We start from the raw sequence: 17,188 nt of genomic DNA on the forward strand, positions 1-17,188 counted from the left end.
GATAAACAAAGAGTTATATTCATTTAACGGAATAGTGTTCAGCAATAAAAAGGAATGAAGTGCTGACACGCTATGACGTGGATGAACCTTGAAAACATTATGCTAAGTGAAAGAAGCCATTCAGAAGAGGACTCATTGCACGATTCCATTTACATGAAGTTCTAGAACAGGTAAACTAAGAAATGGGGATAAAAGTAACAACAGTGGTTGCCTGTGATGGAAATGTTCTATAATTGATCATGGTGGAGGTTACACTGCAGTATGCATTTCTCAAAACTCATTGAACGTAAATTGTTGAATGTAAATTATACCTCAGTAAAAACGTTCGTACTTGATCACTCCAAAAGTTCCATAGATCAATGAAGAATATGTGGAATACACATAAGAGCACAGTAAAAACAAAACCAAAAATCGCTTGCAGTTATACTCCCCAGAGATCATCACTCTGGACAGTTTTCTTTCTACAGTCATATTTCCCATATTTGGGGTTCACACTGCTTTGCAGCCTGCTTGCAACGTCTCCAGCTGTCCTCCGTGCCCACCCCCTACCCTTCTCCACCTCAGACTGCACCGGTGGGCCTGGCCAGTGGGAGGCAAAATCGGGAGACCAGAGGGTGAGAGGCCAGAGAGGCCGGTATTTATTCCTGTGCCTTCTTCTACTAGGTCACCTTGGGCTGGTCATGCCCTCAACAAAAGATGACAGCTCCTCTTGGGCAGTGGCCCTGAGGACACTGCCCTTCCCGAGTCCGGGAACCCCTCCTTCCCTCTTTTCCTTGGAGTCTGCTGACGTCACAGCTCTGCTGCTCCAGCCCTGGGTTCCCGCAGAATTCCTGCGGTGCCCTAAACCCGCGCATACCCTCCTAACCAGCCCCCTTGCGAGTCAACGCCCATGAATCGTTCTAATCTGAGCAGGCCATCAGTTTCCCGTCTGATCCTGACGGCGCACCGCTGGTGAGCACGGCTGTCGGTCCCCAGGCTACCGCGGTCCCCGTTGGACTAGCAGCTCCGACACAGCAGCCCGGAGGAGGACGCGTCCCCATAGCTACGGGGTGAGGCAGCGCTTCCGGCCAAGCAGGAGGGGAGGAAGGCCCGCCCCCGCCGGCCAGTCCCCGGCTTCCCGTGAGGCGTTGCGAGGCGCGACGTAGCCGGAAGCTGGTGGCGGTGGGGTGGGTGGTCGGCGGTCGTCTTCGGTGCGGTTCGCGGCGCGGCCGACCCCGGCCAGGACCCCGGCCCTGACCCTGGCCTGACCCGGCCCGACCCGGCGCGCAGGATCGAGCCCTCTGCCCGGTAAGCGCGCGGCCGAGGCCCCGAGGCCCCGGCTCCCCTCGGGCTGGTCCACTGCCCCTGCCGGCGGCCGCCTGCGCCCAGACCCCCACCCGCTCCGAGGCCGCTGTCCGCAGGACCTGGAAGCGCCTCCCCCGGCCACCCCGGGGCTAGTCCACGGGCCCCCGGCCGTCCCCCCTCCTCTGGCCGCCCCCGCTTGGACCCACACGCCCCCGCAGCTCGCCCCCGGCCCCCAGCCTTCTTTCCTCTGAGGCTGTCACGGGCCGCTGCCCACCAACACCCCCTCCGTGGGGCGAGCCGGCCCTGCCCCGTCCCTTCCTTCGGAACCAGGAGCTGGTTTGGACACAGGGTCCCGTCGGGCCGGGTCTGAGCTTTGAAGGGGCTTCCACTCCTAAGAGGGAAGGGTCCTCCCCCTCGGTGTTGGAGAGGCCGGTCTGATCGGAAATGGCAGCCTCACCCTTGGTGGCCGTGGGTGATCGTCTTGGGGGAGGGAGAGGAAACCAAGAAGGGACTTTGGAATTCTCCGTCAGTGTCCGTGCGTTTAGGTAGAACTGTGCTTCTCGTCTGCCCTGTTCAACAGCTTCGTCGCTGACCACCCATGTGAGGGTTAATTGTGTCGTTTAGTGCAGGCCTAAGGGTTCCGCCATCCTCTGTTTCTGTGCCAGGTGGGGCTGTGATAATGGCCCGGGGGATAATTAGCATTTAAGTTGGCTTTGGCATCCCTTCCTGGGACCATTCCCTGCAGAAGTTCAGAAGTGATGGTGTTTTAAGTGAGAAATGATTGTTCTTCGGTGTAGGTGCTTCGGGGGCCTCAGGTGGTTTCTGGGAAAGATGAGCAGGATTTCTGCCTGTGTAACAGCCCCAAGCGGTGTCCCTAAGTCATCCCTTTTCATCTCAGGCATTGAGGAAGTCCCAACTTCAGGAACAGCGTTCTGCCGGCTGACAAGTGGCTTCTTCCTGTAAACCGAGAAGTGTTATTTGGTTCACCGTTTACTGAGGCCACGTTCACTTGCACAGAGCTGGGTTTGGTTTCAAGCATTAATGCAGGAGTTCTTGGATTATATTTCAAGACAAACTATAGTTTTGAAAGTTAGGAAGTGTTTGTTTTTTATGTATTAAAGTTAGCATTTCACAGAAGGAAAGGATTCTCACGTCCAAAAAAAGTTCCTTTTAAATCCGAGCCAAGTCATGTAGTTTTCACGTATTTCCCTTGCTGTACTTGTGCAGACACTCTCTCTGCCTTCTTTTACGCAGTTAGAAATTCAGGGCAGGCTCACCCCAGTTCTGACTTTTGTTTGCCTGGGTCCTGTTGGCCAGAAGGGGAGCCTCTGGGCAGGCACAGTCCTCTGGAAAGAGCTCCCAGGGGCCACCCATTTCTGCCTTCGCCCTGTGGGTGACTGGAGCTTAGCGTGAGGACAGGGTCCCGCCTGGATGGATTGGGCCGGGTGCTGGGTGCTGGGCAGGATTGTGGGTTCAGGTGTTTGCCTTCGAGACCGTCATGCACAGCACAGAGAAATACAGAGCAGAAAGGTGCCTCCGGCGAGCCCTTGGCTTTGTTTCCCTCAGTTACAGAAAGCAGACATTTGTCTCCTAACCTCAGCTGGCTCAGAAGTGGGCGTTGTGGGCGTTAGGCATCCTGGGGCTCAGGATTCAGGAGGCCTGGATGTGGGGAGAGGCAGGGTCTCCTTGGGGAGTAACCGAAGGTGACTGCTGCTCCTGGGACTTTCACGCTAAAGCATTGGCAGGGAAGCTGGTTGGAGCAGTCCCTCACAGACAGTGGGGTGCAGGGTCGGAGGCTGGAGACACCGCCAGCAGCCCAGGTGTGTGGCTCTGTCCCTTAAGCGGCCTGTGTGTCCTGAGAGGATGCATGCTGCCGGGGGAGCTGGAGGGACAGCCTGCAGGTCCTGGTCACGAGGGAAGGGCCAGCCTGAGAGTCAGGCTGGGCATCCATGGGGTTACTTTACTGCCGACACCACGCTGGGCTCCCTCCCCATCTCCCACCTGAAACTTACCGGGCCACCACTTGAACTTGAACTTTGCCGAAGCTAGGAGATCTATAAAGAAGTAAATGGGTTTTCTGTTCAGCTCAGGCTGTGTGGCTGCTGTTCCCCGGCAGTGTCCCCCTGAGATGCGGTGGCAGGTCTGCTGGTCCATAGGCCCCTGTCCTTGCCCTGCTGTGGCCATGCTGTCTGTCACCTCCATCCTTCAGATGGTCCCTGGGAGGCCAGCTTCTTCCCGTGTCAGGCGGCGCCACTGCTTCCACCCCAGGCCAGGAGCCTCCCTGCACTGGTAGAAGGTAGAGGGGCTGCGGGGGCCGAGAAGGTGGGGCTCCCTGGCTTCGGATACTGTCAGCCCAAGTCTGATGTGTCGCCCTGAAAAGGGGAAATGAGATTTAACGGCCAGTCTGAGCACGTTTTGTGAAGACCACCCCTTGCTGTGAACTTCACCAGAAGACGGGTGTTTTTATAAATCGTGTGGTCTTGATGGTACATGATGAGCGGCCTCCAGTAATTGCGCATTGCCCCTAATAATCACGCTGTGGTTGGCCCAGGAGCGTCCAGACTGATCTCGGCTTTTCTTAGCACGTGGAGAGCAGGTTCCTGCAGTAAGTAGCCCTGTTCCCCGGTAGCTTCCAAGCAGCTTCACGGAATTTCTTGAAGTCATACTTTGTAGTGTGTTTGCACCAGAAGTTGATCTTCTTGTGAAGTGACCTATTTGGAAGTTGAAAAGTTTGCTTTTCTCTTTCATAGCGCCATGGCCAGCCCGAGAACTAGGAAAGTTCTTAAGGAAATTAGGGTGCAAGATGAAAACAACGTAAGTGTCCGCTTTTCCTTGACACTTGGCTTAGGTTTTGGGGTCCTCTCAGAGTCCTCCCTCCCTGTCACCGTTGGCCTCCCAGCCAGCCTCCCTCTGCCCCCTCTGGGGGCCCCTCATTGGGTCTTCGGGGTCCCCGGGCCCTGCCCCACCCCGGGTGAGTCGCCTGGGCGCTCTTCGCAGGTGTGTTTTGAGTGCGGCGCCTTCAACCCTCAGTGGGTGAGCGTGACCTACGGCATCTGGATCTGCCTGGAGTGCTCGGGGAAGCACCGCGGGCTCGGGGTGCACCTCAGGTCAGTGCCCTCTGCTCCTGGCCTGCCGCCTGGCGGGTGACGGGAAGGTGAGGGCCACCCACAGGCCAGCTCCTACCCGCTCCGGCGCTCTGGCACAGGAGGTGCACGTGTCTAATTCCAGACCGTTTGGGGTGGGCTCTTGGATGCTGGTACTGGTGGCGAGGTCGGTCCTCTGGTGTGTAGCTTTGTCCGGTCCGTCACTATGGACAAGTGGAAAGACGTGGAGCTGGAGAAGATGAAGGTTGGCGGGAACGCTAAATTCCGGGAGTTCCTGGAGTGTCAAGAGGTCTATGACCCCTGCTGGTCCCTGCAGGAGAAGTACAACAGCAAGGCCGCCGCCCTCTTCAGGGACAAGGTGAGCACAGGCCACCCGGCCGTGTGCAGGCTGCTCCGGCCATCCGCTGCTGGAGTGGTTCCAGGGGCTGAGATCTCCTGTGGGTTCTGACACGACACAGAGGCCATGTGCAGTCCACACACAGACAGGACGCGTGGCCCCAGCTCGCCCCACCTAAGGGGAAGCAGGTGGCCTGTGATTAGGAGGGCTGAGCCCTCCTCACAGCCTCTGGGGAGCGCTGCATCCATTCGGGGGGTGCAGAGGGGGCCCAAGAGCTTGCTCACTCTGCCCATTGTGAGAGCCCTGGCCCGTGGCAGCCGAGCCCAAGGGGCTGTGTGCGGGGCAGGCGGCATCCACGCTGCCTGACGCCCTCGCTCCCTCTGCAGGTGGCCACTCTGGCCGAAGGCAGAGAATGGTCTCTGGAGTCATCGCCCGCCCAGAACTGGACCCCACCTCAGCCCAAGACGCTGCGGTCCTCTGCCCACCGGTAGCTACTCGTCTGGCCTGTGGACCGGGCTCTGGGCTGGGTTTGCCCGGCTCTGACCTTAACTGTGGCTCAGAGTCCCTGTGCTGTTGTGGTAACAGCTCCAGTTGTGAGCCGTTTCTGAAAGTCAGTGGGAAAAACAACTTTTTAAGTTACAATTCAAACTTTTAGTAGAAATGCAACCAGTAAAGGTGCGTCCGAAGTAGAAGCGCCAGCTCTGTGCCCGCAGCACACGGCGTCTCTGTAGGACCCAGTTGGCTGCTGTCTACGTCTCCTGTCCTGCTGAGGGCTGCCCACGTCCCCAGGGTGCCCCGTCCCCCTGGCGGGCATCCTGTGTCCTCTCGTGGGTTGGAGGCTGGTGTTCGGGGTGACTGGTCTCAGAGAGAGCTCCCTGTTGACGCCAGGGGTGCCCAGCGGCCGTCCCCCCCACCTTCCCGTTGTGTGGCGAGACTCCGGTCGCGAGGGCTCCAGGTTCCTGCCGAGCGCTTGCTTCGGCCTCGACCCCTGCGGCCTCCCTGCAGGCACGGGCAGGCGTGGAGCTGCTGTGCCCCCCACCCCGGGCTGCAGCACCTCCCCCTGCTTCTTGCCGGCTTCAGCCACCGAGCCGAAGCCTGAGCCACCCTCTGCTCCACGCTTTGGAGGAGCCAGGTGTGAGCAGGTGGGCGTGACGGCGCCTCCCAGAGACCCCGTGATCCTGTGGGCGTGTGCCCACCCCGTCGGCCTCTGACCTCTGACCCTCCATTGCAGAGCCTCTGGCCAGCTGCAGAACTCCACCCCCTCTGCGGACAAGGCTTTCGAAGACTGGCTGAACGATGACCTTGGCTCCTATCAAGGGTAAGGCCTCCGGAGGGCTTTGGGGAGCTGGGGGAGGCCCAGGCAGACCTGGCCCCTGCGAGGGTCGGGGGAGGCCGCTGCCCACATGTGCAGGGGGTGCAGAATCGGCAGGCCTCCTGGGGTTCCGCCTGGCAGCCCAGGTTCGGGTGGGGGGCTTGAGTGGAGAGAAAACCACGGCTCACAATGCTGGGGAGCAGAAAGGACGTGCTTCCTTCCTGGAACCTGCCTGACCTGTGGTCGAGCCTGTCCCACTCTCTGCAGTGACTGGCTGTCGCTTTGGGTCTCGCCAGGTCCTCTGGCAGGTGCAGCAGGAGGGCCTCGTCCCACCAACAGGAGAGCCTGACCCCACACTGGGGTGTGGGAGCCGCACGTCCTCCGGGGTGCCCGTCCCGGGTCTGGGCACGTCTGCACCCCCAGCTGTCGGGAGCAGCAGGGCTGTTGCTTGTGTCCCCGCCAGGGCCCAGGAGAACCGCTACGTGGGGTTTGGGAACACGGTACCGCCTCCGAAGAGGGAAGACGACTTCCTCAACAGCGCCATGTCGTCCCTGTACTCGGTGAGGACGCCCGTCCTGGCTGTCCCCCGCTCCCCAGGGGCCTCCTGGAACCTGGCCGTCCTGGGATCCCGCGCTGGCCCGTCTCACAGAGGCCCCCCTCCCTTTCCTTCACTGACGTCTCTTCTTAAAGCGCCGTTTACGGTGTTTAATCCCACGCGTGTTTTGTCGTTCGTTTACTTTGGCTACAAAACACGTCCCTCAGATTTAGCAAGGCTCGTTTCCTCTGAGTGGAGCCCGCCTGGCCGCCCGCTCCTGGCAGAGTCTCCCAAGCATGTGGGTTCTGGGCCAGGGCTGCCCCAGGGAAGAAAGGGGCCGTCGGCCTGGCCCGCCGTGCAGGAGCCCGTTCTCCAGAAGCGCCTCCCAGGCTGTAGTGTGTGTGTCTCCGTGTCACCCCGCCCCGCCGTGGGGAAGAGGCCGCACGCACTTGTCTTCTCAGTTCCTCGCGAGGGTCCCTCCGCGTCTCCTTCAGGTGGAACAGGCCGAGTTGGGATTTAAATGAAGAGTTTCTATTTCCAAGTTGCTTTCATCTATCTCGGAGGCTTAGGGGAAACAACCTTGGACTTAGAGGAAGGAGGACAGCTTTCAGTGCCCCCAGCGCCCCGTGGTCTGTCTGGAGGGGTGGCGGGGCGCTTCGGGGGAAGGCATGTCTCCAGGGAGCCGGGCCAGGAGCTGCTTCTGGGGCCCTGGCTGTGTCCTTCCCACAGACGTGGGTGCGAGGCGGCCGGCGCGTGTCTGAGGAGCACCCCCTTGGTGGCCACGTGTGGAGCCGCCACGTGGCTTGTGTGTCGCTTCCTTTCAGGGCTGGAGCAGCTTCGCCACTGGAGCAAGCAGGTTTGCCTCGGCAGCGAAGGAGGGTGTAAGTAGCCCGTCCCGTCACGCAGCCGCGCAGGCCGGTGGCTCGGGGGGACCAGGGGTCCTGACGGGGCTCAGGCCGCACGGCCATCTGCCCTGAGGGGGTTTCGGTGGGCAGCCTCTCGCCCTGGCGAATCCCCCAGGCCCCACGGACGTTCTTTGTTGTGACGGTTGGTGGTGTACCGGGCAGAGCGGAGCTGCCTGCAGGGGCTGGGCTGGCTGCAGAAGGCGGGTGCCGGCGGGGCGTCAGGGTGACCCAGGCTTCCCTGCCTCCCCCTCCCCCGGCCCAAGCAAAGCCTGGAGTTTCTGCTGCTGGGTCTCCAGGGTATGGACAGCCCGAGTTTCCTCTTGCCCTCGCCTGCTCCTGGGCTTGAGGCGAGGCAGGATTTGGGGGTTTTGCCAGGACAGGCAGCTGGGCCGTGGGCACGTGCTCGGCTCCTGGCAGTGACTGGGTGGAGGCCAGGCGGGAGGGGCCAGGCCAGAGGCGTGTGCGAGGGTACGGGCCTGGCGAGGAGACCGTGCCGTGGCGGGGACAGGAACGCCCGGAGCAGGGACGGGAGGCCGCCTGGCAGGCTGACCCAGAGCACACGGGCCCTGGAGAGGCCAGGACGGGAGTTTCTGAGGGCTAGAGCCCAGGGAGGAGCCTGGCGCTGGGGCACCAGCGCTCTGCCACGTGGCCTCTGCTGATTCTCTCCGGGGCTGTGCGGGGCTGCGGTGGGGATCCAGGCCTTTCCCTCTTTGCTTATTATGAGAGCGGCCGGGGTGCTGGGCAGAGGTGAGAGGTGTGACCAGACCGCGCTCGGCAGCGAGGGGGAGAGCTCGCTGGAGAGGGACCTGCCCCACCTGTGGGCCCGTGGGCGGCCTGTGCGCCCTGCATTCCAGAGCAGGGAGGTGGGCGTCGGCCCTGCTCCCTCATCCTGGCTGCCCCTCCCCTGACGGCCTTCCTCCAGGGGAAGCGGATGTGGTGGGCAGCTTTGCAGGGCCCCTTAGAGCTGCTGTGGGGTGAGCACCAGTGCCTCGCGGCCGTCAGGAGACCAGCACGGGTGTCTGGGCCCCAAGGACGTGCAGCCCTGGTGGCCAGCGTCAGGCGGCTGACCAGAAAGCCCTCTCTCTGTGTTTCCTTTCAGGCGACAAAGTTTGGATCCCAGGCAAGTCAGAAGGTAACAAAGGAAGCCTCTGCATTCGTGCTCTCAAGGGTTGCCCGTGCGTGCGTTCACCTCCCAGGCTCACATGTCCACGTGTCACTTTGGGCGCCTGCGGGTTAGCAGGTGGAGGAGGCTTAGATCCTGCCCCGTCCCTGGTAGGCGGGCAGCCATAGGCCCCTGTGCCCTTGGCCTCGTGGGGAAGGAGGCTCTGTGCCATGTCTGGGCAACCGCACACGGGAGGCCCAGCGCCCCCCAGGGGACCGGGGTCTGCATCCTGTGGCAGCAGCGTGCCTCTGTCCCTGGTTAGCGCCCTCCCTTCTCGTGGGCGGCGTCTCGGGCCCTGGTGTTCGTCTTTTTCTCACACCTTGGCTGGCAGCCCCGGCGGTCCCGGCGTGGTGCCAGGCCGTCCAAGGAGCCTCTGGGGCCAAGGGCTGATCTCTTTGAGCCCCCATCTCAACTCCCTAACCGCTCGCTCCTACCGTGCTGGAAAGCTCCCAGGTGGGAGGTGCTGGGTCTAGAGAGCGTGCGGCGCCCACGGGACCGTGTCCTGGTTGTTGCCGAACACCGCTCCCACCGCCTCGCTCTCTCTCCCACCCCCACCCCCCATCTCCCCATGCTGTCTGGGTGAAGTTCTGGGGTTCCAAGCAGCAGCCAGAGCTGGTAAGGCCGCGTCCATGCTCGTGCACGCCCCCCCCCCACCGCGTGTCTGGCGCGTGCCCCGCTCTGAGGTGTCTGTGCCGCGGCTGCATGTCGGTGCTCCCTGTCTTCACGCTCAGAGCTGCTCCCCAGCCCGATGGGCTCCCGCGTGGCCCATCCACGGTGCTCGGGCATCCGCGTCTCAGGCAGGAGGCGCGGGATCCGGATCCTGAGGCTGCTGCTGCAGCGGTGCTGGGGAGTCCTATGACAGTGGCGAGGGCCCCGCTCCGTGGTTGCCTCCCCTGTGTCCTGCCTGCCCCCCACCTGAGCTGCTGGCCTGGGCTCGCTCCCCAGCTCCATCCCCTTCTGTTCGAACTCCCGCAGGGCCCCTGGAGGGCAGGTGGGGCTTGGGATCCACCCGTTTGTGTCGGGGGGATGCCAGGGGCTGTTCTCCTGGGATGGATCCTGTGGGCTCCGACGGGCAGAGCCTGATGGTGGCCACCGGATGGGGTGGGCTTCCAAGAGCTGGCTGCCGTCCGAGCCCCTTCCCAGGGTGCGTAGGCCAGGGGCAGCGGTCTCCAGCCTCTGCGACAGCGCGGAGCATCGGGTGCTGGCGGGCTGCTCGCCGTCTGCAGCCTCCCCTCCGTGGGCAGGGCTCGCAGTCCTGGGGTGAACGTGCTGCCACGTACGCGGCTTTTTCTCATCGCATCTGTCTTTCCAACAGGCATCAGAGTTGGGCCACAGTCTGAACGAGAGTGTCCTCAAACCTGCCCAGGAGAAGGTAGCGCGGGGACTCCGGTACTCGGCTGCGTGCGTCTCCCGTGGGCCTCATTCGGGGGGCGGTGGTGCTGGGCGGCGCTGTTCGGGCTTCAGACTCCCGTGCTCACTCCCCGTGTCCTCACGCATGCGTTGTGCCTATGGCTCTCGTCCCCCAGCCCAGCAAGGCCTGGCCTTTACTCTGCTCCCGCGTGGCTGTGTGTGTGCCCGGCCCCTCACCCCGGAGGAGGCCAAGGCGGCGAGAGAAGCTCCCGGGGGAGGGGGCGTGCGGTTTGCGGCCAGCGCCAGCCCGTGCTCGAGAGGCCAGCGGGGGAGGGTCCGGGCGAGACCGGCCCGGGCTGCGGTGTGGTCAGCTTGCTCCTCGCCCTCACTTCTGGGGAGGGGGCGACGCGGCGTGGAGACAGGTCCCCTGACAGGTGTCGGTGGGCGTTGTCCTTTGTCAGTAATGGGCAGCGGGGCATCTGCCTCGGCTATGACGATGCTGTTTCGATCCACCAGGTGAAGGAGGGAAAGATTTTTGATGATGTGTCCAGTGGGTTCTCTGAGTTGGCGGCCAAGGTAGGGAAGCCCCGCCTGACAGGCGGGCTCGGCTGAAAGCGTCGTCTCCATATTCCAAGGAGCCCGGAACCGCGAGCAGGAAGGGCTGGGCGCTTCACGCCCCGTATGGCTTCTTGGCCCGAGGGGCCTGTAGGACGTGAGGAGGGTCAGGTAGACGCTGCGGTGCCGACAGCCTGAGGAATATGGAAACGGCTTGACGGGCGCCCGTCACAGCCACTAACCTGTTGCTTCTTTTCTTTCTGCCCTTGTCTTGCTGCTGCCGACCTCCCCTGGTGAGTGCGCTGGGGGCGGCCGCCTTCTCTGCCTTAGCGCCGCTGGGGGCGGGGAGGGGCGGGTTGGCGTTTGTCCTGCTTCCCACCCAGGAGCTTCTCCGCTGAGCTCCTGGGGCCACAGCCTCTGCGTCCACACAGCGGGCATCCCACCGTCCCCAGCGCCGGGGCGAACCGCCCGAGCCCCGTGGTGTCGCCATGTTCCTAAACTTCACGCAGGTCTCAACTCTGCATTTGGCGTCAGAGCCCAGGCTGAGCGCCTACGTCTCCTTCCAGGTCCAGGGAGTCGGTAGCAGGGGCTGGAGGGACGTCACCACCTTTTTTTCTGGGAGAGCGGAGGACCCGTTGGACAGGTATACTGGCCCCCCTTCCCGAAGTGGGCCCCCTTCCGTGGCATTCTCCCCTGGGGTCTCTGGGAGGCAGGTGTGTCTCGCCCAGGGGCTCAGGGCTCACAGTGCAGAAACCCCTGGAGCCCTGGGGGTGCAGAGAGGCACGTCGGCCCCCTGACCTCTCGCTCTGAAGCCCTGCTTTCGGCCTCGTGGGAGCTGCCACCATGCAGGGCTGGGGAGGGAGAGTCTCAGCCTCGCCTCTGTGGGACAGGTTGAGGGAGAGGGGGTGCGGCTGGGCTCTGACCCCCCCTCCCAGGACTCCGGAGCATTCAGGGCTCCCGCCCGGGCCTTTCTGCTGCGAGCCCAGACTGGGCAGCCTTCTCCTTCTCTGACCCCAGGTGGGACCCTGGGGATCTGGTGGGGGAATGGATGGTCTCGGGCCAGGCCCAGAGCAGCGGCCGCTCCGGCAGTGGCGCGTGCTGTCCTGTCCGTGTGCCCGAGGCCTGGGCGTGTTTCCCATGCTCGCGGACGGGATGCCTCAGCGCTTCCCCCTCTGCGTGCTGTCCGCTGTGCTCAGTGGTGTGACTGTGGTTTGAGGGACTGAGGGACTCCACGGTGCAGAGAAGGGTCTGGGTTTTTTTCCCCCTTAATCGTTGCAGGAAACCAGCGCTTTACATTTTCCTTCAAAACATCCTGCGTTTGGGTGGGACTGGTGGAGAGTGGGCTCTGGTGGCAGGAGGCCTGAGTCCCTCCCACAGGTTCCACGGCCTCAGCTCTGTGGTGGAGCCGCCCTGAGGCTGGGTTTCCTCTGCCCTGGAGCGAGAACAGCGGCTCTGGGACCCTGAGTGGCACTGGCTGAGTGCCCTGGTTGGGGGTGGGGCTCTGGCTGGGGGCTTGGACTTGGCCTTGACCCCCGTTCTCTGGGGAGGAGCCTGGGGAAGACCAGGTGGCTCAGGGCCACGACGGCAACCTTCTGGACCTCCTGGTTCTGGGAGCCGCTCAGAGACCGCTCTCTGTCCCAGAGCCCCGGAGGGCCGGAGCTGTCAGAACAGCGGCGGGGACAGCTCCCAAGGCACTACCGACCGGAACTTCTGGGAGGCCTTCGGGAGCACCGACCCTGCTGGGGCCCACAGGTCCCCAGGCAGCAACAGCTGGACGTGTGCAGACCCCTCAGCCGACAAGAGGAGCTCGGATGGCTGGGACGCGTGGGGCTCGGGCCCCGCGTCTGCGTCCAGCAACGGGGGCGGCGACATTGGTGGTCGGGAGGCCTGGGGGGCCGGGGTGGAGGGCAGGGCCAGGGCCAGGGCCGTCAAGGAGGCGGCACCGCTGGCCGCCGTGGACGACGGCTGGGACAACCAGGACTGGTAGGGCACAGCGGCCGCGCCGCCGCCTTGCTCCTTTCCACCCAGGAAGCGCCGGCCGCTTGGGAGGACAGCCTCGGCCGGGACCCCAGGGGCGTGTGCCTACCTGTCCTGGCTCTCCTGGAGCCCCGGGCCGGGCGCTGTCGCAGGAAGTGCTCCCTGCTACTGCGGGGGCCACCCACGCCCAGCCACCACCCCCAGTGCGCTCGGTAATAAACGCCCTCCCCAGTGGCGCACGCGGCTGCCCAGTGACCGTGACTGAGGCCTGTCTCCTTGAAGCAACTTTCACTTCTCGGTCGCTCTCGTTCTTTCTTCCTCTGGAAGAAACTGCCTGACGTTTGAGAGCCGCCACCTGCCCCCTGCCCTCCGCTCCCCAGTCTGTCTCTGCACCAGTGCTGGCCAGCGTCCGCCCGACCCGAGCACCGCCTTCCTGGCCTTGCCGTCACCCTAGAGCCCGTCATCAGCTCGGGGGGGTCGTGCAGCGGTGCCCTGGTACCCCGGCCTTCCTCGCAGCCCCTCTTCCAGCCTCCTTGCACTGTGATTTGGATCTCACTGTCGCCCAAGCCCACTCGACTTTGATGGCTGTGCGCCGGCCACCTCGTTCTTATGGTCCGGCGCTGACGACCACGTGACACGACGCCGTGCTCAGTCCTCTGTCCCCGCACTTGTTTCTGCCGGCCCTCAGGCCGTTCAGCCGGGCTTCCCCCAGGCCTCCTGTGTGATTTGTGGGCCACGTCCCTGCTCCCTGCCCCGCGGGACGGGCCGTCCCCGTGTGGACAGCCAGATGGCAGTGGCTCATGTGGCAGGTCTGCAGCATGGCCACCCACACTTCTCCCCAAGGAAGACGCCCAGTGGCCAGCACCTCTGCCTTTAGCTGACCCTGAGGGTCTCAGTCACTGAACCAGTAGTCTGCCACACGGATCTGAGGTCAGAGATCAGGCTTAGGGTGATGAGAAAACCCAGGTCAGCCCGGGAGCCAGGGTCAAACGTGGTCTGCCAGCCCGAGACCAAGTGTCCCAGAGCAGAGGCACTCAGGAGGGCCAGGTGTGAGGTGTGGGTCCTCACCAGGGCTGGTGGGCTGCACTGCAGGCAGCTCTCAGATCAGCGCCGGGCCGGACGAGGGGGTGCAGTCTGTCCTGACTCTTGTTTCCACGCTGTTGGGATCGGGACTCGGGGGTCCTGCCCCGGCCCTGAAGGCTTCGGGGGCACCTCGTTCCTGTCGATTCTGGTCCAGGAGGCCCTGCCCCGGAGGCCGTGTTCAGCTGGAGTAAGTTGCCCTCTGCCCGGGAGCCCCTCGCGCTGATACGCATGGCCCTGAGGCTGACTGGTCTGAGATGTGCTCTGCTCTCAGGCATCACGTCAGGACACTAGGTGGGTGGCCCGAGACCCCTCACGGGCAAAGGACAGGCGCCCCTGCCGTTCTGCAGTTCTGTTTGCTGGGCCTGGATAGTGCCAGGCCCTCTCCTCCCGGCTGGGTTGGCAGTGAGGGCCTGAGCATCCAATCCAGCTCCCTTGCCACACACAGAGGCATCTGCGCGGCACCCTCGTCCGGGGGAGAGGGCAGTTCTATAAGGACAGTCCGGCGCTCCCCTGGCCCTGGGTAGACTTGGGGCCGCCAGCTGGCGGTTAGCCAGCCTGCGTCATCCTGAAACTGCCTGACCGAGGGCACCTGTGGCCGCCACGCGGGGCCGACTGGAGGCTCCGGGCTGGAGCTGTGTCTTCTGGGTGGTTCTGTGCTGTCCTGTCCCAGAGCAGCGCTATGGGCAGGGGGGCCCCGTGGTGAAGGCAGTCGGGTCTAGGTGGGGAGGTGGGTCGGGAAGCCAGGGCGCCGTGTAGGGCGGTCCTGGATCCTTTTCTCAGCTGAGCCCCGGTCATGCTGAACACACGGGGCCTCTGCCTCTCCGGACAACATACCCGTCAGCTGTGAACCTGCCCTCGGCCCCCTGGCCGCTGCGTGCTGTCCTCCCCAGATTCCGGCTCCAGGAGGCCAGGCCAATCCACCAGCTGAGGCCTGGCCAGCTTCTGTCACCTGTTTGCCCCAGACCTTCTGGCCAAGACACCACGACTGACCAGCAGACACCTAAAGGCAGCCCTTGCCCAGCTTAGCTTCCTTTTCCAGAGCTTTCGCAGGTGACCTGCGCTACCCAGTCCAACCATCTCTCCAAGCCAGATGGCCCTGCCCAGCGGGCCCAGGCCTGCGGCACACCAGATGCTGGTGGCTCTCCTGGGACTCCACGCCCTGAGCCAGTCCTGGCAGGAAGATGGGGAGTAGGGCTTCTTGGGCACCGTCTGCGGGGCTTTCTGGGCAGTGGGGGTCCTGCTCTCTGCACCTCCTCCCCAAGGGGCCGGGGAGGCTCTGCTCAGCACTGAGGGCCGGCTTCTCGACCGGTCAGGGCTGGGACTCCTGGGGCCACCTCCCCACTGCTGGGGCTGGGGGAAGTGGGGCCGTTGTTCGGGGTCCCCACCTGCACTCTAGAGTGAGGGCCGTGACGGCCGTGCCGCTTCCAGAAGTCCGACGGGACTTGCCCAGCAGGGGCAGCCTGGCTCTGTCCTGCCTTTCTGAGCTGTGACCGTGAGCAGCTTGTGCCCTGGCTGAGCCCTGACGCTGCTAGGTGGGCTGCGCGGCCTCGGGCCTCGGGCGTGGAGCACGTGCCAGGTGCAGGGACTCCTGGGTGGGCACATGGGTCGGGGGCTGCCCGGAGTCTAGCCAAGAGCGCTCAGGACCCGCTGGCTTGCGAGCGTGGAGAGCGGCACCTTGGTGGGCTGCGTGAGTGTGCACACGCATGTTCCGAGCGCCTGTGAGCCGTGGACGTGGACAGACACGTGTATGCCAGTGTTTGTGTGTCTGCGGCCACCAGGCCAGGCGCCCTCTGCCGGCCTCCACTCAGGACTGCAGGGCCTGACTCTCCCCACCCCCCACCCCACCCCCACCCCCACCAAGCGCCGGCACCCAGTGCAGGGCATCCACCGGCACTGTGGCGTCCGGCGTCCAGCCATGGGGCCGCAGGCATGGGCGGCTGGCTCCCAGGCCACGGCAGGTCTCAGAACTACCTTCGCCTCGGGTCCTCAGGCCCCTCCCAGCTGCAGGAGCACCAACCGCAGGGCAGGACTGGAGGCCAGGAGGGGCTCTGAGGGTCCTGGGTCAAGGCCGGGAGCTGGCTGGATCCTGCAGCGCCTGCCCAGTGGCTGGGGGTCGGAGAGGGGGACAGGAACCTCCAGGGGCGTTGGGAAGGGCCCTGCCCCTCCAGCAGCATCCAGCCCCCGACCTTTGGCCTCTCCCAGTCTCCAGCAAATGTCGACTGGCCTGTGCTGCGCCCACCTCTCCCAGAGCACCTCTGCCTCCAGAAGCTGAGCCCAGAGCGGGGGCGGGGTGTGGGGGGGGTGGGGCCAGAGCCACCCTGGCAGCCTCAGAGCAGCTGGGGGGAGGGGGCCGGTCCGGTCCAGGTTGGGGTAGGGTGGTTCTGGGGGGTGAGTCCTGGGGTCCAGTAAGGGTTGGGTGCTTGGGGCCCAGGCTGGGTGCACCCCCCCCGCCCCCGCAAGCCCTGGTTACTGGGCCCAGCCTGCGGGGAGCCTAGTCGGTTGGGGTGGGGCCTTCCTGGTGGGTGGGGAGGGCTGGGGGAGGGGCTGTGCTAGGCTGGCCCTCACGGACTGCGGAGGGTTGTAGAGAAGGGGCAGGTGCAGAGGAGGCTTGGGGGACGGGGCACTGGAGAGGGACCCATGAGTGGCTTGGGTTTGGGGTCACGGGTCTTGGGGCGCGTTGTGAGGCTGGCGTGACCCTGGGGTCCGGGGGCTGCTCCAGGCTGCCAGAGATCCCCATGCCCATCACCCACAGCTTGGTGCCCAGGAGCACACGTGTGACCTTGGTCCCTGAGGTGCCCGCCTCGTGGGCCTCTTTGGAACAGACCACGTGGAGTGAGGGATAAAGGTGTTTGGCCCCTTCGTGCCTTGGATCCCGCCCTGCGGTGCGATGGGGTCCTTTACACTGGGACCTGTGTCCCCCATGCTTGGAGAGCCGTCCTGGGCAGCAGATGGGAAGAGTGGAGAGCTGAGGAGGGGGGCCAGGGGAGGGGGGCAAGCCGCGGGGTGGGCGGGGGGTGGGCCGGGCAGTGACGTCGGAGGAAAGGGGCCTCATAAGCCACGGCCTCCCTGTGGATGCAGCAGGACCAGGGTAGACGGGAGTGCGCGGGACGGAGGGACGCTGCTCTGGGACTGGAGCAGGTTGGTGACTCGCCTCAGGGCCAGCTGGACGGGGAGGGGCCACCAGGGGAGGCACCCAGGTCTGTGATCTGAGGATGACCTTGCCCTTCCAGACAGGGTGGGGGCGGGCTCAGCGGGGGCGGGCTCAGCAGGACCGGATGCACAGCGTTGGGCTGGGGAGGGGGTCTGGCCCCCCAGGGTCACAGGGGTGGAGGAAGGAAGGCGCTGCGGAGGAGTCCTGTTCACAGCCTTGAATTCTGTGGGGAGGGGAGGGGCCTGGCTTGGGATCTGGGGTGCCCGGATAACCTGTGCACCATCCTCTAGCCCATCTGCAGCCCCGAGGACCCCCTTGAGCTCCACTGCCCTGGGTGTGTCTGGGCCGGGGCTGGCCGGAGGCCTGAGATCCTGCACTACGTTCCCCTCTGCTCTGTCAGCAGAGGCCCAGAGGCAGCCCCCCAGGACCCAAC

The 17,188-nt window shown here is 64.3% G+C and overlaps 1 protein-coding gene across 3 annotated transcripts; it reads left to right on the top strand.

Moving 5' to 3' along the window:
- The first annotated feature begins 1,153 nt into the window (after positions 1–1,153).
- ARFGAP1 (ARF GTPase activating protein 1) lies at positions 1,154–12,767 on the top strand. 3 transcript variants are annotated; one of them, XM_082671319.1, is made up of 14 exons: positions 1,154–1,287; positions 4,035–4,098; positions 4,282–4,391; positions 4,575–4,746; positions 5,112–5,212; positions 5,957–6,043; positions 6,501–6,597; positions 7,397–7,453; positions 8,577–8,609; positions 9,225–9,254; positions 9,955–10,011; positions 10,506–10,565; positions 11,111–11,187; positions 12,186–12,767. In XM_082671319.1, the coding sequence occupies exons 2-14, from the start codon at positions 4,039–4,041 to the stop codon at positions 12,529–12,531; spliced, it is 1,287 nt and encodes a 428-aa protein (XP_082527445.1). In that variant the 5' UTR covers positions 1,154–1,287; positions 4,035–4,038; the 3' UTR covers positions 12,532–12,767. The 3 variants fall into 3 exon arrangements, with proteins under 3 accessions (XP_082527445.1, XP_082527446.1, XP_082527447.1); XM_082671320.1 differs by lacking the exon at positions 9,225–9,254; XM_082671321.1 differs by lacking the exon at positions 9,225–9,254 and having other exon boundaries at positions 8,577–8,597.
- Positions 12,768–17,188: the final 4,421 nt, after the last annotated feature.

The sequence above is a fragment of the Grampus griseus genome, assembly GCF_964374135.1.
Source record: "Grampus griseus genome assembly, chromosome: 14".
NCBI lineage: Eukaryota > Metazoa > Chordata > Mammalia > Artiodactyla > Delphinidae > Grampus > Grampus griseus.